Below are 22,904 nucleotides of genomic sequence, written 5' to 3'. Positions count from 1 at the left end.
AGATATAATATTCTCATTTTTTAGATGAAACAACAAAATGTCAGAGTTTCGGTGACTTGGTCAGGGTTATGTAGCTAATGAGCAGCTGACTCAGATTATCTGACTCCAAATTTAATATAGTTTTTATTCTGTATCTCCATTTTTTATTTCCATCGTTTAATATAAGATGAAACATGAAATATGTTTATCTCTGACCTCAAAGAATTCCCAGGGCCATTTGGCAAGGAAAATACACACACACACACACACACACACACACACACACACACACACACACACACAACCCAGAGTGAAACATCACTAAGACAAAATATCAATATATGATGCCAAGTGCCTTATAAGTGTTACTCACAGGTAGTTAATATGAACAGGAAAAAAAAGAGAGATTAAGATCACTACGAGTTGGAATGGTCAGGGCCACATCACAGAGAAGGTAAGGAGAATAGTAAGAATATTTTTAGAGAGTAGAAAATTAGGCACCCTTTTGGGATGATTGTAATAATCAAACTGTCCTCCACCCACAGACTCTAACTCTCATCTGTAAACATTCCAAAAGGAATAGGACATTGCATTCTTGGCTGGAAATGAAACAAGCAAATGAATCATCTGAAAATTCAGGGTTGGAGTAGGTTTTCATCTGATTAGTATGAGAGATATGTTCATGGGCTCCCTGCTGACAGTGCACCCACAGGAACCAAATCTGTGATGTTCGCATTCTGTTACCAGGAGACTTACTCAAAACCAGTGTTCAATGAACCAAACCATAAATTCTTCTGAGCTAGTGTGGTAAGCAGTATGGACAGGGAGACAAAGGAAGAAGCATCTAATTAGGAATCAGAATAACCGGTCTTTGTTTTTGTGTTGTAGCAAATGTAAGAGTATGACTTTGAGCAATTCCATCTCTCTGTGTTCCAGTTTCATCGTCTGTAAAATAGACTTTAATGATACCTGCCCATCTTACCTTTTCGTAAAGAATAAATGAGGCCACATATATGAAAGTGTCCTGAAAATGATAAAATATAAAATGGGTGCATTATACAAATCTACACAATATACAAATATTATAAAATGATTTTTAAGGGATCTTATCATAAAATCTCAAATTCTCTCTTGTGACTTATCAAGCACTCTTCAAATGTTTTTGTCTCATCACAATTCCGAAATTCAAATGTACACAGAGATAATTGTGAAATCATTATAAATAAAAACCTAGTGGAAAAAATCATTTTCTCCAAAGCCTATATTTCAGTGTAACTGAGTTGTCATTTTGAGCAGGATTCACTATATTAAGTAAGTATTTATATAATTATTAGATGCATTAGTTGATGAAAGGGTTGGGGTAGGAGTTGTTGAAGGAAGGGAAAAATTAAAATGTAAAGGCTGAAAAATATCCTTCTCTGAAAAGTTGATAAAATAGGCTAATAATGGTCAATTACTGGCTGACGCTTTTCTCTCTACCACCATGATGTTCAAAATGTTCTATATGGACTGGCTGCATGGAATTTTATGTGGGAGCTTGTTAGAAATGCAGATTCTCAAGCCCTATCCCAGACCTACAGAATCAGAATCTGCACTTTAACAAGATTTCCAGATAATTTGTATGCATATTAAAGTTTGAGACTCATTGGCCTATGAGATAATTTCAGGTACATATATCATTTGAAGCTTGAGACTATTCTGTTGAAAATGGTATTAATACCTTGTCCTCCCCACATCCCATTTTCTAGTGAAACTCAGAGAAGTTAAGCCAGAGTGACATGACTAGAAGTGGTAGTTGAAGGACTTAAATTGCAACTTTCTGATTCTAAAGTCTGTGTTTCTCCCACCACAGACCTCTTCTGTTCCAACTCTCTCTCTTAGATATTTTGTATATGAGAACTTCTGACTTAAAGATCCACTAATTTATCTAAGGTACTCCACTCACATAACTCTGCCTCATGATGCAGGGAACATCACGGAAGTAGAGGAATAACTGCTTCCTTTTGTGGCACATTCAGAGCCTTTGGGTCTGTGCCAATTTCCATGACATAGGAAATTCCCATTTCACATTCTTCCTCTTTTACTTTATAATTGAGGTCTTACATGACATCAGACTTTCTGAGCTCTTTCTGGGAGTTCATTCTCTACTGATCCCATCATTAGAATAACACTATTATAGAGTGCCACTCCTGAAATTGCTCAAATCCAGTGGCTGACTGGGCTTCTTTTGGCTGCTTCAAGGTGGCTACTTGGAGCAGAGTCTGCTTATGTTGTAATACAAAGGCCTGATTCAATAACTTGTACATAGTGCTTGAAATGTGTTGCTGGATATCCTCCAGCTTTCTCTATCTTAACAGATTCTCAAACTTGTTACAGAAATCACTTTGGGAATAGCAGTCAACAGACAATGGTTTGAAAAGTTTCATTAGCAATGATTTATTTACAGGCAAGAACTGAGGTTTTAACCACATTCCACTTAATGTGATATACGTATATGAGCAAAAAATTAAAAAAGAAACAAATCAAAAGTAAAAAATCCAAGGAAAAATAAAGATCTGGGAGTTGTGTTTTAAAGTTTCTTGTCACTCCAAGTATGTCAACTGTAATTCTGTTTAGAGATGAAGCTTTTATGTGTTACTTAAGAATAAGATCAACTGCCTTTCCATGGTACAGAGACTTGAGCCTCCGACATATCATCCCCTTCCTGGCTTCCCTTAGGATGAAGCACAGATGATGCCAAAAGGTTCTAGAGAGCTTTAAATGAAGATACCCACAGGAATACTCAGATTCAGAGTCATTTTCCAAATGAGAATTATTGGCCAGCTAGATTCAGAGTCATTTTCCAAATGAGAATTATTGGCCAGATAGTTGTTTTGTTTTTTTTTTAATTCGTTCCAATGAGAAATTCCCTTTTATTTCCTACTAAGTCTTTCTATTTATCATGAGACCCCCAGCAGCACTACAAGGTGCATTAAATTCTTGCACTATTTTCTCTCTATCTACAGATGCTCAAAGCTATTTGCTTATAGGGTTCTTTCAGCCTGAAATGTTCTTTGCCAACTCTATCTTTTCAAATCTCAGGCAACATTCAAAGCTGTTCCTTTCAGAATCTTCTGATTACTCAAATCAAATATAACCACAGTTCACAGCTTTTGTCTCTGCTAGAGCATTTGGATTTTCTGCCTGTTTTAGAGTTATTTGTGTAATTGTCAGTCTCTCCTGCTGGGCACATATCGATCGATCTGTTTTACTAGATTATGTTTTTCTTGTTTGTGCGATTTCCCTAATTCTTATAATAACTATTCCTTGGGAACAATAACAAATCACCATTTGAATGGGAACATCTCTCTGAAGGTTAAGAAAGAAATGTCAGGCTTCACCTCTGCAGTTTGGAGTAGGCAAGTAATGATTATAACCCTGTGGGCCTTTGAAGTCACCTGTGTACCTCAGGAGCTACATCCCAATCTGCAGGACTTGTCCTCCAGCCTCTATGGAAAAAGCTCTTCACTTCAGAAGAAGATCCCACCCTTTCTCCTGTCATAAAACCTAATATCCTGCTTTAACACAACATAGTTATGTGATCTAGATTTTAAGGTTTTTGTTTTTTTAATCTTTAAGAAATTAATATTGTGGTACAAATGGTATAAGAACATAGGTCATGGAAATTGAAAAAAATAAGTACTATTAGAAATTCTCTATTGTCTCTAAATAATTATATTTTGTTATTTTCTGTATTGCTACATAGATGAAAGCATTTCAAACAGTTTTGAAAAATAAAACAAAAAACAAAAAAAACCCCATAATTTTTCCATGACTGAGACTTACAAAGAAGATGGCTTGCCAAGTTAGGTATCAGAAAAACAAAACCCTTAACATTTAAAAATTCTGTAAAGGATTCCAATGAGGAAGGCATGGAGAAGTGATCTTTGAAGAGCTCTCTAGTACCCTGAGATTTAAAAGGTTGTTGAAATAAATTGGAAAGAGGAGCTTGAAATGACAAAATATTGCTGGTAGAGGATGTTGATAATGGGAGAGGCAGTGCCTTTGTAGGGAAAGGGAGTATATGGGAAATCTCTGTACCTTCCTCTTAATTTTGCTGTAAACATAAAACTGCTACGAAAAAATAAAGTCTTAAAAAATGTCTCAAGACATTGCTAAATGTCTCCTAGAATAGCGGTCCCCAACATTTTTGGCACCAGAGACCAGTGTTCCTATGAGAATCTAATGCATGATGATCTGAGGTGTAGCCAAGGCGGTGATGTTAGCGCTGGGGAGTGGCTGTAAATACAGATGAATCTTCCCTCACTTGTCCGCCACTCACTTCCTGCTGTGTGGCGCTGTTCCTAACAGGCCACAAACTGTACTGGTCAGTGACCTGGGGGTTAGGGACCCCTGCCCTAGAAGGCAAATTTTCCCTGACTGAGAACCACTACCTTAAACTTGGTAGAAATGCAAATTGTGGACTCTACCTCAAACTAACTGAATCAGAAACTCTGGCAGGGAAGCCTAGCAATCTGTGTATTAACACACCTTGCATCTCATTCTGATGCAGCTTGTAGCTTAAGTCTAAAAACAACACTGGTCTTGTCTGCTCCTCAAAGCAAGTGTATCCCATAGGATCTAGACTGGTATTACTTAGTGTGCGAACCATGGATTATCTATGTCAGAATCATCCTTGTTGCTTATAAAAGCAGCATTTAGGAGCCCACCCTAGAGTATTTTAATCAGAATTTCGAAGGGGATATAAAGACGTGAGTGAAGTGGAAAGCATGGATCCAGTCAATGCTGTTTGAGTAAGCATGTCTCAATGACTCTCATGTGCACAGATGTTTTAACACAATTGACTAATATGGATGCTTCACACTTTTTTACTTCATATCACCAGCATCCCAAGTTCTGGTTTTGTGTTTCCAAAACAACTTTCTGATGACAAACTGGCTTCTGGTTTAGATGTAATATAGCAGTATTTCTTAGCCCTGGTAGCATTTTTGAACCACCTGAGGAGCTTTTAAAAAATACCAATGCTCATTCCACACCCGAGACCAATTAAATCAGAATTTTGGGGGGAGGTATTTTTTTAAGAGTCCCAGATGATTCTAATATGCAACTTGGCTTGGAAACCACTATATATGGTAGGAAAATGCACTAATTTTCACCAATGATAACATTCCAGTTGATTTAACGTTTCCATATCTCGTTGCAGATTATAAAGGTAATTCTCATGTTTGTATTTCATGTTCTTTTTGTGTCTCTTTGAATCCATTCAACTTCTGAGAATACAGCTAAATACCAGATCCTAGAACACGGTGAGATAATTGGGATAGTTTTCTCCTTCTCACACCACCTGCTGGCCTTTCCTGTATTCCTTCTATCCCTTATAAAGCCATTTTTAAACCTTTGTTTAGTTAATTAAAATAGAAAAATGGCTGTGAATGTCTATCTTCAAAAATAGAGGCACTCTGATGTTAATGTAATCAAGCCTTTAGATCTTACTTCCAATTCCTAGGAAATATGGTGGATAGGACAAATCAAATGCACATAAGGAAGGATTTAGACTAACCTAGAAGGCAGACATTTTACAGAATAACTTGCCTATCTTTTCAACAAGTCAATGTTATGAAAACCAAATAATAAATAAAATTAAGTAATATTAAAAAAGAGACTTAAGAGATATAATCACCAGAAGCAATGCCTTCATTGGATCCCAGTTAAACAAACCAGCTATAAATGAAATTATTACAGTATTTGGAAGTATTTGAATATGATTTGGATATTAGATAAAGTTAAGTAATTATTCTTAATTTTGTTAGGTATGATAATAGTATCGTGGTTGTATAGAAAAACATACTTATTTTTTTGGAAATGAATAACAGAGACAAAATAAACAAAAAAATAAATGATGCAGATACAGCAAAATACCGATTATTATCTAATTTAGATTATGGACCTGTCTTTATTACACTGTTCTCTTTCCTTTTTCAGTTGTTAAAATTTTTTATTGTAAAAAATCACAAGGCAAAAAGAAAAGAATATCTAAAGGCAGTTTAGATAGTTGAGAAAACTCTGCAATGGGAATAAAACCACCTGATATATTGGATGTGGGATGTTATGATAGAAGAGGAATCAAAGATGACTCCTAGGATCTTGGTCTGAGCCACCAGGTGGATAATGGTATCATTTACTGATATAAAGACTGTTTGGCAATACGTAGCTTTGGAACAGGGAGAGAAGGAAGAATTCAGAAGCTCTATTTTAGCTATATCAAGGTTGAATTGGTTATTAAAAATCAGAGTCTAGTTTTTGAGTATAGACAAAGTCAACTTGATTTATTCTAGCCAGAGAGAAATAGAAATGCTTTGATAAGCATAATTTCTTCTGAAATAAATTCAGTCTGAATAGTAGAAAGAGGCATATGTGGCCAGGAATTTATTAATCTAGATCAAAAATTGTAAACAGGTGGCCCAAGGTTATGTTTATTTGTTTTTCATTTTTTGGAATTCCAAATCTTTTAAAAATTAGGATCTCACATGAATACTTCTGGTTTCTCTTAAAAAATAAGAAGGCTAGGGAATATTGAGCCAACGTTTTCATGTTTAGAGCTCTTTACTTTTCCACAGACTTCACTCTTCTCTGTTGTATTACTTCTGCCCAGCCTTTATAGGAATTTGAGTTCATGGCACTTGAACTAGATTCTAGTCTTCACTATGCCATTTATGATTACTTGATATTTTGCAGTTATTTACTTTTCTGAGCCTCAGGTCCTTGACCATAAAATGTGTGCTGTGACTAGCTCACAGGGTTCTTTTGGAAATAACATTAAAGAATGGATATAAAAGCATCTCGCAGTGGTAAAGTACTCTAAAACTGTAAGTTATTACTTCCATTGAAAAATCAAGAATTCATATTACTGATTTATAACTGCACAATGAGAACTGAAAATGCCTAAATTTAATTATTTAAATATTTTAAAAGATTCAAATAACTCCAGAAATATAGTTGAGTTGATTTAAAATAAAATGGAAATGACAACGGAAAATTGAGGAAAATAAATTCTTTGAAAATTTAAAACATTTAAGTAGGAGAAAGATTAAAGGGGAAAATTAAAAAAAGAAAATGGAAAGGCAGAGAAACTGGAGTTAGGAAGTATAGATTTTTTTCTCCTAGCTCACAACCTTTTTGTGTGAACTTATGAATGGTGATAAAAGGAATTAATATTTAATAAGTGCTTCACATATATCATTTCCCTTAGCACGATCATCTTATGAGGTGAATAGAGCTTCTGTCCTTATTTTACATATGAAGAAATTGAGGCACAGAGTATCTACCCACAGTTATATAGCTAGCAAGAGTGAGAATTGGATGAGTCATTTCACTTATGTTGCTTAAAATAAAATGTGAAAAAAATGAAACCTTATAAACAATTTTCTAAAGTATTATAGAGATGTACCAAAACAATGATTAATTCCAACAAGAAACTGTGTTTTTATGGGGATCCCCACTCCTCGGCCATGGACAAGTACCAAGTTGCACAGCAGGAGATGAGCGGTGGGCTAGTGAAGGAAGCTTCATCTATATTTACAGCCGCTCCCTAGCGCTAGCATCACTGCCTCAGCTCCACCTCAGATCATTAGATTCTCATAGGAACATTGGTCCCTGGTGCCAAAAAGGTCGAGGACCCCTGAATTATAGAATACCTGTAGTGTTTTAGAGGCTGTGCCCATAAGATTTACCAAAGTTTTGAAATTGTGAAATAAATCATCGGGTTTGGTAATTTATGAAAAGATATGCACTGATATCAAGCTGTTTAATATTTTATTTTAATCTTGTTGATATATACATTCACTTGAAATGTATATTCCAAACATCATTTTACAAATATCTTTAACCAATGCAACCTACATTTTCTATGCCCAGCGTACAGCCACACAGTTAGGCACTTTATGTGTCTTTGTTATTGTTCTTGAGGCCCCAAATATGTTGTACAAATGAGATCTCATCTCCTCAACTTCTCCAACATCCCTTTAATGCTAATATGGTCATCCTTTTTGGCAGCCCATAGATAGAACACAGGTTGGGAGATAATTGATCTGAGTTCTTACACTCTTGCTAACCCACGGAGTAAACTTTGAAAATCTATATCCCTCTTGGGGTCTTAGTTCATCCATCTATAAAATGAGAAGGTTGGGCCAAGTGATCTCTAAGTCCCCTTCCTTTTCTGACATTCTGGAACTTTTTAAATCTAGGTATAAAATGAAATTGTGCCCTTTCATTGTTATTAGCAGAGTATTAGTTGAACTCGCCATTAAAAATTAATGAGTCCCTGAGAATTTCCAACAGGACTAGAAGAACAAAAACAAACCACAGGTTACCCATTCTTAGTCTCGAAGTCACTGGCTAATGTCTGAATGCAGGCCTTGTATGTTTACCAGTCCCAAGTGCTTTAGTTGAATTACTGAACTGAATGTTAACCAGGAACTCTGGCTGTGCAGAGTGAACCTTGTCTGATTACATCAGCAGGGTGGGCTGGGATGCTCAGAGTAGTCTTTCAGCAGTTCAGTGACACATAGAAGGTCATAGACTTCAAAGAGAAGGCCTGTGTAGAATGGCCCAGTTAATGATCACACTTCATAATTTCACGGTGCACTGATTCTCCCAGACGTGGAGCCTTCACCTAAGATCCCTCCCTGATTCCTCAGCATGTTTAACTGAGTACCTTCCTTTACATAATATTTTAATGATTTGAGAACTCAGTCAGAGAGTAATCCTCATCATGGTGAGGCATTCTTCTCCATTATTTGCAAAGCCCTTTTCATATCCTTTCCTTCACTTGTCATCTCATTGCACCTGTGAAGTGTGCAGGGCATATGCCATGACCTAGACCTTAGAGAGAGACAGGGAAATAGAGTCAGAGAGGGATGAACCTGCCCCAAATCTCATGGCTCGTAACTAGCATATTTACTTCTGTCCAGTGCTTTTTCTCCTCTGCTGTAATCCATCCATCTGATGGTGGTGATATTTTTAAGGCTTTGTATCCTTTATGCACTCTGAAAGAAGGTGTATAATTTCTGCTTTTACATAATGAGTTTCATAGAATTTAATAATACCTTTTTTTTTCTTTTTGCTTGTGTTATGCCTAATGTAGATACTATGTTTGCGCCCATGTTGTTCTCTTTTATACACAGTGGTTGTCCAGCAATATTCTGTATAACGGTGGATTTCAGAGGCCTCTTGAGGACCATCACTGTGTGGGATGGGGAGAGGGATAAATAAATTAGACTATAGGCTACATCCCTGCTCCAACTGAAACATCTCGGTCTTCATCTGTTTTACATAATGAACTTCTTCATAACATGTGAACAACAACAAAAAAACTCCAGTCAAAATATTTGAAAACCACAGAGTTATCATGTTCTTTTAAAGGGGCCACATTTTATTCCAGCAACAAGCTCTAATCAGGTAGCAGGAAAAAATATTGGACTTTGGCATCAAACAGATTTGTGTTCCAGCCCCAACTGACTTGCTATGAATGAACCTAAGTAACCTCTTTAAGCATTGGTTTCTTCTTGTATGAAAGGATAATAACAGTACCTTCTGTATTAGTTTGCTAGGGCTATAATAACAAAGTATCAAAACGGGTGGCTTAAAGAACAGACATAAACTGTCTCACAGTTCTGGAGGCTAGAAGTGCAAAGCAAGACGTCAACAGGGTTGCTTCTTTCTGAGGGCTGTGAGAGAAGGTCTCTCCCCTTAGCCTGTAGATGGCTGTATTCTCCTTGTGTCACTTTACATTGTCTTCCCTCTAAGCGTGTCTGTGTTCAAGTTTCTTTTCTTTTTTCTTTCTTTCTTTCTCTCTTTCCTTTCTTTTCTTTCTCTCTCTCTCTCTCTCTCTCTTTCTTTCTAATAAGGAAACCAGTCATAATGGATTAGGGTTCATCCAGATGACCTCATCTTAACTAATTATATCTCCAACAACCCTATTTCCAAATAAAGTCACATTCTGGGGTACTAGGGGTTAAGACATCAACATGTGAATTTTATGGGGGACACAATTCAATCTCTATGAGAATGAGATAAAATTATGTGCTTAAAGGGCTTTACCAGGGTCCTATTTAAGAAGTATGAGTTTCCTTCCTTTTTTGTGATGCAATCTCTGTTGCTAACTCCCCCCTCCCCACCAAACATTCTCTTCTCTTTCTCTTTACTATGTTCTTTTCTATTTTTTACTGTTCCCAGTAGCCTCCTCCTATGACCTTAGGGGGCTACTCATCTCTTCTACTCACTCCCAGGGGAATCTCTGAAACTTAGAATGAGGTTATGTAGGCAACAAGCCACACCTTTCATGGAAGATTATTCTACAAATGAGCACCAGACTGATTTTTCAAGATTATTTTAATTCTTTCAGCTCCTTTTTTAAAAGCAGAGATTGATGACCTTGACCTCAATCATGATAATGTCTGAGGGAGACCCTGGGCAGCTAGAAGAGAAAATGTGAATTCATTAGGAGAAGGCCACAAGGAAAAGCTTCTGACAAAATGCCTCAGAGAGGCAGCGTCGTAACTTTCTGAGATAAGTTCATAAACATGTCTGAGCATGAGGGGGTAGTTTGAGCAGCAGATGCCAGATTCCAAAGAAAGAACAGCTCTGGTAGAACAAAAGTTCACTGGGGCAAACAAAGGAGGGGAATATGCAACTGCATTTTTTTCAATTTGAGTTTGCCTAAAACCAACATGTCAGAAGTACCTCCACCAGCCTTTGGTTAGTTCTTTCTCACTCAGAATGTTGAAATAGGCTAACTCCTCCAGCAACCTGGCAAATCCTTTGGGAACTGAAAAACATTATTTACCAAGAGGACTGCTTTAAAGTAGTAACATGCTTTATAGGTTCTATGGGTAGTTATTGGTAGAACTTCTCTTTAAAGAGCTGCACAGATGACAGACAGAAATATGAAAATTAGAGTTCAGAGACTGGGTAGATCCCAGTCTTCCTCTGATTTGCTGAATACACCTGACACACGTCAAATAGACAGACAGAAGCATATCATTATGAGTGGTGGAATTGTTGTTTTGCTCCTAATGCATGCAGGGAGCCTCAGGACAGAGGGGTGGAAGCTGATTCTGGGGTGGATGCATTTTCAAGATAAGAGACAGAAATTGAGAAACATAAATTTTTTGACCTTACGCTCAGACTGCTGTTGGAGAAAACTGTGTCACTGAATTGGGGGTTCCCTTTGTAAGCCTTGAAATTTGCATGGCTACATCTCTATATGTCTACGGATGAGAGTGGGAGCCTTGGAAAGGGCAAGGAAGCTCTTTTTGATTAAGGGATTGAGTGGGTGGGGTTGTTGAAGCTGGAGGCTAATCTCTTTATGCAGGTGTGTGTGTGTGTGTGTGTGTGTGTGTGTGTGTGTGTGTGTGCGTGGCGCGCGCACTGACCTAGGCTTGGCTAGCTCAGCTGTTGTTTTCGAAGGCAAAACAACAGCTCCTAATTCCCTAGGGCACCATCCTTCCCACAATGGTGGTGGTCTTGGGAATGAAAACAGACCACCCACAAAGAAAAGAAACGAAAACAACATCTAGCTTCTCAAGCAGGTTTTACACTTTTAATCTCAAAACATTCAGAAGCAGCAAATTTTTTACAGTTTATTATCATGAAGTCCCTGGAACAAGGATCAGCATTTTAGAAGGAGAGAACTAAGTCAACATGAAGTACAATAATATCAATAGTGTATAGCAGTAACAATGGTAATTTATCCTTTCCATATCTTTTTGAAGAATTTTTTTTCCCCATGGAAGTTTCTAGGTGAGGAAAATGCCCTCCGTTGGAAATGACTTAATTACTATTTGAATCTGGCATTAGCTCTATTACTTTGTGTAATTAACTTTACTTCTCTGCCATGTTTTCTAATCATAAAAATGAGGCAAATACTGTCTAAATGAGGAAGCCCTAGTGATTGATATATATGTATATATGTACATATATATATATACATATATATATACACACACACACACACACACACACACACTAAAATTAAATTGTACTATCACTATGCTTACTTTGTAAAAGTTATGAAGAATTTCATAAACACAGGAGTAATATTTCATTTTTGATTTAACTTTTGAAAACCAAGACTTCCACTTTAATTACTTTAAAGAATACTTTGCCCAAATTGCAATTGGATTATCTTGAAAAAGCAAACAAATGTGTGTATTTCACAACACTAGAGCTTGGGGGAGCCACAAAGAAGTCTGGCAGATGGGCGAGCTGGAGAGGCGGGACCTACTCACAAAAGTCAGGCAGGAATGAGCAATATTATTGTGCAAACTCACACTGATGTTTTAATTATGAGGGTTCCTCGAATGATACTGGATTCATTTCTAAGCCCTAAAGATACTGTGGCCTCCTCTGTCTCACCATAGACGCTTCCTTTTGTACATTTCAGAGAGCCTTTGAAGATTCATGGTCCCTACTTGGCACTACGTTATTCATAGATTAAATTGATGACTTTAATCCCGGAATGAGTTTTACTCACTCTCCTTGCTCCATTAATGGAGAAAGCATATGGCAGCAATAGTCCAGGAGGATAATACACATACAGAGACTTTGGAACAGGCAAGAGAAATGTTATTTAGAAATCCGTACAACCTTTATATAAAACAGGCAGCTCTGAGATTTTAGGTTTTTAAGTGTTCTCATTATCTCTAAACATAAAGAAGGAAAATAGAAAAAAAAAAACTCTCCACTTTCCAAATCTGCCAAAAACTTAATTCAAGCCATCTTGTATATTATCATAATAGCCAAAAACAACCCCCTTAATGGCTTTAAGCCCTAGTAAACACTGGTTGCAATAGTTACCATGTGGCGGCTCCTATGGTGCACAATGAAGTCCAAATCTTTTCCACACCTTTCCTTCACCCTTATAAAAGTGTTTGTGAGGGAGGATAGAAGGGTATACTGCTTCTCAAAACTTAGCGTTCCAAATGAAAACTTGTTCCAAATTAATATATCCAGGCCTGTCTCCAGAAATTCCCATTCTGTAGCCTTGGGAAATGTCCAGGAAACCGATTGATTGATGCATACACCAGGTAATCTAATACAGGTGGTCTGGACACGACACATTACAAAACACTAATACAGAATCTAAGAGCTCTGGATTTCAAGTTAGAAAAGTCTAGGTTTAAATCCAAAACCTAAAGTTCCTACTCACCATTGGGTGGATTGTTCAACCTGTTTAAGATTTAGTTTTCTCGACTATAAATTGGGAATAATAATGCTTAACTCATAGTGGTCATTAATTCACTGTGAAGGGAGGTGATATGTAGAGAGTTTGGCTCAGTGACTGCCACACAGTAGGCACAAAATCAATGGTGGTGGTGGCTATTATTTGATATGACTCCTAGCCTAAGCTCTGACAATTCCTTAAAAGTTTTGACATCTTGAAGGATCTAAATTTATTCTTGAGTGGAAAAATTAACAGCATTATTTTTCTTACAGTGGTGAAGCACAATATAATAAGTTTAAAATTCTTTATTTTTCCCCAGTCAACTCCAAACAATCACATTGAAGAATAGCGTTAATTTGAACATTAGGGTATGATACATTTGTCCCTGAGGAATATGTAATATTGTAAGTCAAATACTAATAAAGGTCCTTGAGACAGTCATGTGGGAGTGTTAAAAAAGGTTTTCACAGTCATTATGGCATGGGGCAGTAAACATAACCTAGTGCTGAGCATCTGGAGATATGGGGATGATACTAGATCTGTCTTCTTCACAGCAATGTAAGAATCATATGAGGAAATGCAAGCGAAAGCAGTTTGAAAATTGTGCAACACTAAGATAATAGGATTGTAATGATGAGGCTTCTGCTCTAAAAACCAGAAAAGATAACACACAAATAAGTAATAGGACATTTCACAAAGAAAGCTTAGTATTATGGACTGATCACAGTATAGTCACATGCCACCCCACTGTTGAGTGACTGGAAAGCTAAATGTCCACATGGCAAGAACAACGAAGAGTTGATTCAAGAATCAGATAGGAGGCCCAGATTAGATCATTTTTAAGGTTTGTTCTTGTGCAGATATTAGAAGATTTTAAAAAATACCATATCTACTAAGACATCTAAGAAAATAGAGAAGGGGAATTTATTCCAATTTTTGCAATTAAACTGGTACACTTTCTAGAAATAAATTTAAAGTCAAATATGTATTTTTAAAGGCCTGTATTTTTCAGGCAACAGCTCAATCAAGAAAGAAAACAAAAGCAAAATTATAGATGAAGTTGTTTACTAAATGAAAATTCCGGCCCTCATTATGGTTGTGGGATTTGGATCTCCCAGGCTATTGCACCTGGCTTGTTGTGCAATAAATGCCTGTGGCACTATGAGTCAGATGGCACATTAACTGGCAAGGCAAGAGAATCAGAAACACAGTCCTAAAATGATGGCTTCCTACCTGTATAGGAACACCACTGGCTATCCACAAACTAATACAGCTTAATGTGGATAGAAAAGAGGAAGGAAGAGGCAGCAAGAGGCCCAAGACTGGGAGCTAATTTGAGAAAAATATCATTTCTTTTGGTAAACCTTCAGGTAATTAGGTTCCTCCCTCTGCATTCTCTCAGTACTCTATATTTATCAGTATAACTCATAGGATATTTGTTGTGTGTCCTCTCCCCATGGGGCAGGAGATATGCCTCATTGAATTTTGTATCTTTAGTGGCACACAGTAGCATTGGCTCTAACTCACAGAGCTCAGCACAGGGCTATTAATCGAGTATAATAGCATAGATTAAGTATCCCATGTTCAACAAATACCACCAGCTGGTGGTAGAAAATACGAGTCAGATTGAAAATCTTCAGGAAAAAGAACTTTAGGGACAACAATCAGGGATCTTTTAAAATAAGAGGGTAGTGCAACCTAGTAGGCAGAGCCCAGTGTTGCATCGAGCTCTATAAAATCTAAAGTTCTTCTCTTTAGCTAAAGAAGAGTCATCCTGCGGTGGCAGCAGGTAGAGCATACTGCTTCAGCTCTCCCAGTTACCTTGCCCGAAGAAATAAATAATAGCAATCGGTAATATGAAGAGCAAACCTCAATCTCCAATTTAGCGCTTTGAATTCTGGCTTCTGCAGTTACTACCCTTCTGACATTCTCTCTTTCAAATTTTCTTAGAGATCTCATTTGGCCAATTCTTAGTCAATTTCCTTGACCTATCCAGATGATTGGAATTTGCCCCTCATTCTTTTGTGTTCGAAACTCTCATATCTCTGATGTTCTACGACAGTATTTTCTTCTGGTTTTCTTCTGCTTTATGTGTGTGTGTGTGTGTGTGTGTGTGTGTGTGTGTATGTGTGTGTGTGTGTGTGTGTGTGTTTCTATTTTGCAGGATTCTCTTTTTTCTCTCACTAAGCCGTGATTATTTACCACATGACTTAGCCTTTGGCTCTCATCTCTTTTCTCTAAACAATTACCCTGTAGAGATTTCATCAACTGGCAGGACTTTAACTACATCGGTGCTCAAGAGATATCTCACAGTCTCCATGTCTGGCCCTGACTCATACTCTAGTTGCAGATTTCCAAATGGTTCTAAGACATCTTTTCGTAGATGTTCCATTGTCAACTCATCATCTCTCCTTGCTCCTGCATGCCACCTACACAGATTGAAGCAAGTTTCTTTATTGGTCTTGGTTTCAATTTTCTCACAAGTTAACTTAGATGGTAGAAGAAATTATATTGGGTATTTAATGCAGCTTTCAAATTCATGACAAAAGTTTCTTATAATTTTTCTAATATCTTTGGCAACTATACATTTTTTAAATCATTTTATGATTGTATGTCTAAAGCTCCAACTAAAAACCATTATGAATGCCACCCTAATCAAGCCTGATCCCGTCTGATCTTGTTAGCTAAGCAGGGTAGGGCCTGATTAGTACTTGGATGGGAGACCACCTAGGAAGACCAGGTGCTGTAGGCGTAAAAAATTAAAAAAATAAATAAATAAGGAATTGTAAGCTGAAAAGGTCCTTGCAATCTGTGAGGTCAACCAAGGGTTGCTTCGCCTATAAAAAACAACAACAACCACCAAAAAAAACCAAAATAAAACAAAGACATTATGACTATTCTTGCCACTATTCAAATTCTCAGACAAATCCTGTTAACTTTATTTATTCTAGGATTTGAATGACCATTGCTGAAATAGGCCAAGAGATGTAAATTTCAAGAGTCTCAAAAGGGAAAGTCTAGAACCTATTATTATTTAAAGTGATTTTACACTCTGTTCTACATTTTATTTTGTCTGCCTTTCCAACTAGATTTGAGGTTCTAGAAGTAAAGATTAATATTTGATTATTTTGAGTCTCTTCTTCCAACTCAGTGCTTCATATTTGATATATGCTCAGTAACTATTTTTAGAATTATTTCAATTATCAAATTGTAGTCTTTTTACATATATTATCCCCAATTAGTACAGCAGGAAGTTCCTTAATCTGGACAAGGATATGGAAGTCTATACTTTTCATAGGGTTGTGATAAGGGATAGAGAATAAAATTCAGTACTATCCAAGAGACTCGCATGGGGAAAAGGCAAGAAGCAGATCTTATTCTGCCTCTAGGAGAGCCATAGATTGAAGACAATAGGGCTGCCACCACCGATGCCTGCCTTGGTTTTATGGTCCCTACAGAGAGTGCCTGGGCAATGATTTGTGGGTATTTTCCAGAAGATAGAGAGAGGTTGAGGCAGAGACTAAATCTTACACTGGAGTCCTGGCTATTTCCATGAGATATCTTTCAAAGTTCCTTGCTCTTGGAATTGCTCAAGCAGAAGCTACACAACTGCAGTGCAACGTTGTAAGGGGAATTTAGGTGTTGAGTCTTGAATGAAATGGAATTAAGTTCACACCTATTACACTTTTTTCAACTATTGTATTTAAAAAATACAAGTTATATTATTCATTGAGCATTGTATTAGGTACTGAGCAAGACACTCTATGTATGTGATGATAGCCAACACTTATATAGAGCATTTACTATGTGCCGAATGGAGTTCTTTGTGTTTATGTATTCTATGAACTTTCACACAAGTCTATGACTTAAGTATTGTTTTAAGTTCCATTCTACAGATGGAGAAATTGAGGAACATGAGGTTCAGCATCTTGCACAAGGATATTTAGCTACTAAATAGTAGAGTTGAGATTTTAACCCCGAAATCTGACTTCCGACTATGTACTCACATTCATTATACTATACTGCTGCTTTGAGCTTTGCAGTAACTGTGATAATAGGATCACTACTCTTCTTTATAGATGAGAAACCTAGGTGTAGAGGTATATGTTGTGTGCGTTTGATCTTATGGAGTCCTCTGCAAGTTCCCTGTTGCCCCGACCTGGTTCCAGTGCTGCTCACTCCATGCCTGAGATCCTGCAAAGGCTTTTTATCACTACCTCCAACCTCTCCCTTTCCCACTCATCTTTCAAATTGATGCATCATGTCATTCAAGAATCTCCATTGGCTCCTTCTTGTCTGTGGCATCATTTTCAAATCTGTCAAACTTGTGTGGCTTTTTGTAATCTGCCTCCCTTACCTTTTGCAAACTTATCTCTGACTCTTTAAAATATAGACTCTATTCTCAGTAGGCTAACTTCAACATTGTTCCATTCGTATTCGAGAGCTTGTTCCTTATAAACAATAATTCTAATGTGAACTTTAGGGACTATATTCGATTTACCTAGTCCTCAAATATAAGCTTCTCTTTCTGTCTCTCCCCAACATTCATTTGGGCCCCATGTCCTCTCTTTTTCACCAGATTACTCTTCTTCTGCTCAACATCACTGCAGTCTTAGTTCAGAACCTCAACATCTTCGTTTGAATTACTTCCATATTTCCAGGTTGCTTTGCCACTTGTTCCCCTAAAAGCCACTCTCAACGATGCCACTAAAAAGCCTTTTAATTATGTTAACTTCCTAGTTAAAGTTAAGAGTATTTAGCTTAGTGGGCCTTGGCAGCCAAGCTGGGGATTTGGATACAGAAAATTTTTATATAGGATATAATAATATTGGAAAAACTCATGCTTTCTTCTGGACTCAAGATTATTATCTAAAGCGAGTATTGGCTATCAAAGGTGTTTGAGAAAGGGCCAGAAAAGGTATTTGTTGCTACTGCTTCTTTTATTCCTTGTCCCTTATGTGGTTGTCTCTGGAGAAGTTTGGTTTTATAAGGAAAAGCCAAGGAGTACAGAAGAAATGTAGATGAGATATAGATGGCAGAATGGTGGCACAAAAAGAGCTGAAAAGCTGTGGCCCAAACCTGCCTGGGCTGAACTTAAAATATCACGATGAGAGAGAGCCTCTGACTCTTACTGCAGGAGGTTCCTGCAGCCACCCAGCTGCAGGAAAGTGCAGATTATGGAAGGAATGGATTGAAAAATGAAGAAATCTGATCAAGTTTCTTGATCTTATTTCTGATCTGTTAAATCTCGTTCCTCTTTTATTAAGTCTCCATGGTTTTCTCCATGCTCTCAAAGTGGATCTTGATAAACTTCCTCAGACATAAACTACTCACACCACTCCTGCCAGTTCAGAGTTTGAATCTCTCACCTCTGTTCTCTTATTTTTCCTTCTGGTATTACAATTACAAATATATCACACCTTTGAAATTGTTCCATAGTTCTTGGATGTTCTGGGGTTAATGTTGTTTTATTCTTTTTTCTCATTGTTTTTCGGTTTGGGTAGTTTCTATTGATGTATCTTTAAGCTCACTGATTCTTTTCTCAGTCCTGTCCAGGCTACTGATATGCCTGTCAAAGGCATTTTTCATTTCCGTTGCAGCATTTTTTATTTCTACTATTTACTTTTGATTCTTTGTTAAAATTCCCATATCTCTGCTTACATAACCCATTTGTTCTTTCATGTGGTCTACTTTTCCATTTATGTTCTAATATATTAATCAGAGTTATTTTAAATTCTCTGTCTGCTACTTCCAACATCTGTATAATAGTTAAGTCTTGTTCTGATACTTTGTCTCTTTAGCCTGTGTATTTTCTTGCCCTTTGGCAAGTCTTATAATTTTTTTGTTTAAAGTTTGGATATAATGGATCGCATGATAGAAATTGAGATAAATAAGACTGTAGAGTAAGGATTTATGTTAACCTGCCAAGGAGTTGGGCTGTTTTTAATGTTTGCTGTAGTTGCCAGAGACTTAGAATTCCTGTTCTATCTTTGTTTTTGTCTCCTGTCTTGACTTTGAGTTTCCGTTAAGTACTCTTCCTCAGAGAAAGTCTGTGTCTTATAGCTCTTTCAGCTATAATCCACTATGCTGGAGCCTATTAGTGTGGTGGTAAAGTGTGGGGGAGCAGAAACATTCTATAATCCTATGATTAAATTGCAGTCTTTTAGTGAGGCTTTGTCTTTTGCTAGGAGCTTCACAAGAGTTTCTTCAGTGTTTATTTCTCCCTACTCCACCGTCCTCAGGTGATACAGGAAGACTAGAGGGACTGAAATGGGAGGAATGCACTTCCCCTGCCTGGAATAAGCCTCTGGCAGTCTTCTTCCCATCTATCTCCAGGGTGATGATTTGCCTTGTAATCTCACTTCTCTGATGGGTCCAAAAAATCATTTTTTTTTTTTCAATTCATTCACCTTTTTTTCTTATTAAAAGGACAGGAGTGGTGACTTCTAAGCTCTTTACATTGTTGGAACTGAAGCTAGAAATTTTCAGATGTGGAATGGTCTAAGAAAGAGACACATATAAGCTGTACCTTATTTAACTTTGCATTCAGCTTTATGCCCAGCAGAAGAGAAGCCTGACACCTTGTAAAGTATTAGTGTTGAGTCAACAGAAAGAGATAAACTGTCTCACACATCAGTAAGTTGGTACACTTTAGTTAACTAGCAGAATTAGTGAATATTTTTAAGTGTAATAATTGCATAAATCATGAGACTTGTACAGTGTAAAAGCAAAATAATATTTTTCAGTGTTAGATGTATATTCTTTAATAAAATTACATTACACAGAACAGAGTATTATTCATGCTGCTTATAAATCTGAAACTCAAAAAGGAAACCTATAAATTTTCACCCAACAATAGCACCCATACACTTAATTCACATGTTCATTTATTCCTAAGCACCAGATTTTACATAGCTGGAATTTTGGCAGAAAACATCCCAGATGTTGCCAGGATCGTGGGAGAGGAAATGGACATTAACCCAGCTGAGTTCATTCCAACTTTTAGGAAGTAGGGTCATACATTTCTGAGTGTTCAACAAACGTGGAATTGGGAAATGAGAATAAGGGATATTCTTCATGATTGATACTAGAATTCCTAATAAGGCAAGAAGTACTCATAATAGATGATAGCTTTAAGTTACAGCCCTATATTTGATAAGAAATCAAACAAATATTTTTATATGGGTTTAGTTATGTCTTTCTGCCTTATATTAGTACATTTATCAGTCTTAGCTCTTCCCTTCCCTTTCTACTGGCAGCATTTTTCACAGCATAACTTTCCTCTTGCCACCTAATCCATGCAAAACCTGACCATTTCCTTCAGCAGAGCTGAGGCTTTTGAACCTCTGTTCTTGTTTACATTAATATAAAGAGCTGCTCTGCCATCAAAACATTACCATTTTTTTCCTCCAGGAAAATTAGAATTCACCTGTGGTCCTGGATTAGAATCAAAGACATCAGCATGAATTCTTGGTTCTCTCTGTCTCTGTGTCTGTCTCTGTCTGTCTGTCTGCCTGTCTTTCTCTGTCTCTCTGTCTCTCTCTCTCTCTCACACACACACACAAAGATAGATACAGAAACATAAATATAGACATGTATATATGTTAGACAGTATATATACATATATTTCCAAGATGCTAACATAAGAAACTCTGCATGAAGATCTGTGGAAAATCTCTATACTAATTTTCTAGATTTCCTGTAAATTTGAAATTATTTTTAAAAAGTAAAAAAAGGAAAAATGAAAGGCTGGAAGAGGTTTTTCGACACATTAAAATGTTTAAACAAACAAAACAACTTGTTATGACTTCAAGGCCTAAGTAGGTGTGACCTCTCCATGAAATCTACACTAGCACTCCACCAGAAGTCATCTGTCCTTTCTTCCATAAGTCTTTCTGGAGAAAATTATATCATAGAGGTCTGGACCTCTATAATGTAATTCGAGAGGTATTTTTCTGATTCTTAATGGGATGGGTTAAGAAAGAAGCTAGATAGGAAGGAGAAAACTGGCCACGGTCTAAGAAATGACTCCTCACCCCTTCCCTGCAGCACTTATGGGCTAGAATTCCATTGGAATCCAGTCGAACTCCACAGCAAGTATGCTAAGTGGACATTCTTTCATAGCAGCTGTGGAGCAGCAAAGTATGGCTGTACTTGTAGGAGATACAAACCTGGCTTGAGGCAAGAATTTAGGAGTGGATTTTAAAGGAAGCTCATGTTCTCAGGAAATATTTTTTTTCTCAGCATTAAACAAAAACCAATCCCACAGAAGTTGGAAGTGTCCCATTCCTTTTGCACTCAAACTTCACGTTCAGTAAATAATTTTTACCTTTTTTCTGGACAAGGAATATATTATAGCAAAGGAGTTTGGATTGAGAATCAAGGAAGACCCATGTAACCTCAGCCAGGTTAATAAATACCAGATACTCTTATGCTACATTCTCCCTGTATATCCCTTTCTAATAACCACTCTCCTTGAAAGGAAGATTTATTTACATGATATCTATAGCTATAGTTTGTTCCTTTTTCATTGGTGCAAGGTTTTCCATTGTGTAACTATTCCACAATTTATTTGTCTTATTGATGGACATTTGTCTGTCATAAACTGTGTACAATGAATATTCTTACACAAGTAGCTTATTGCACACGTGCAATAATTTCTTAAATCCTATTTTCATTAGCATTTGTGAAAGTAAATAAAGATGAACTGAATGAGAGAAGCAAACCTCTCATTGTTTTCTAATGTGTTGCTTTTAACTTTGTATAACACATGAGAGCTTACTATAGCAAGGGAGTCAGCCACCATCACTTGCATTTCGGTAGAGACTCAAAGGCAGGTAGAGGAGTGGAAAAGTTTTATAGTGGAAAAAAATGAAAGCTTCAGTGTACCATGATTAGAGGCTGTTGGCATGGGGAAACGGTAGGTAAGCTGACTGGAAGCAAGGCATCCTATGTGATTACTTAGGGGTCATGTTAACTTTCTCTGGTGGTAATTTGGAAGCTGGGAAAATTAGGAAAGCTGTCAATTAATAATCAAGTCATTTGGGGCTGATTGTTACAGGAGTTACTGTTTAGCTTCCTGGATTGTTAGAATACTAGAGATAGAAAGCTGGCTTCCTACAAGTCTTGATTATGCAGACTTATTTCCTGGGCTCTTTATTGTAGATAAGAAGTTGATTTCCTCAGCATGTTGCTGCAGGTTGTGGATCAGAGTTCTATTTTTTACATATGGTCTGGCCATTTGCGTATTCAGTCTCTCACTTTTGTGATTTCTTTCAAGTCATCTAGCTTTCTTGAGTTTCAAGGCATAATAACAAAAATATATTTTTATATCATTTTTGTAGAAGTTGAATAATACAGTAATATATTGAATGCTAACTTTAGTCTTTGACATATATAAATATCCTCTCCACATCTCTTTCAGTTCGATAGTTGCTTGACAGAGTCTATCAGTGAACTTCAAGCAGCATTGCTTGAAGTGAAAATGTTATAAAAAATATTCAAACGTCAAAGTATTGGAATAGTTATCTTGATGCTCCTTCCAATATTGAGAATCCATGGCAGTGCTCCCAGTTCTAGTATCTTTGTGTTCCATGCAAGGATAAAGGTCCTTAGGTAAGTTAATACATTTGCTCAAGGTCATAGAGCTAGTAAGTAGAAAAACAAAGAATTAAATCTCAACAGATTCCAGAGTGTGTGTGTG

The 22,904-nt window shown here is 37.0% G+C and overlaps 1 protein-coding gene across 1 annotated transcript in view; it reads right to left on the bottom strand.

The window, feature by feature from the left end:
- Nucleotides 1-15,446: 15,446 nt before the first annotated feature.
- Nucleotides 15,447-22,904, bottom strand: part of CLDN1 (claudin 1) — a 48,469-nt gene continuing 41,011 nt past the window's right edge. The window contains exon 5 of the mRNA XM_011383396.2: nt 15,447-15,630. Coding sequence (XP_011381698.1) covers nt 15,447-15,630 — 184 coding nt within the window. The remainder of the gene's footprint in view (nt 15,631-22,904) is intronic.

Source organism: Pteropus vampyrus, unplaced genomic scaffold (genome assembly GCF_000151845.1).
Source record: "Pteropus vampyrus isolate Shadow unplaced genomic scaffold, Pvam_2.0 Scaffold14, whole genome shotgun sequence".
Lineage (NCBI taxonomy): Eukaryota > Metazoa > Chordata > Mammalia > Chiroptera > Pteropodidae > Pteropus > Pteropus vampyrus.
Note: the sequence above shows the minus strand (reverse complement) of the source record. Positions and strands in the feature narration are given on the sequence as shown.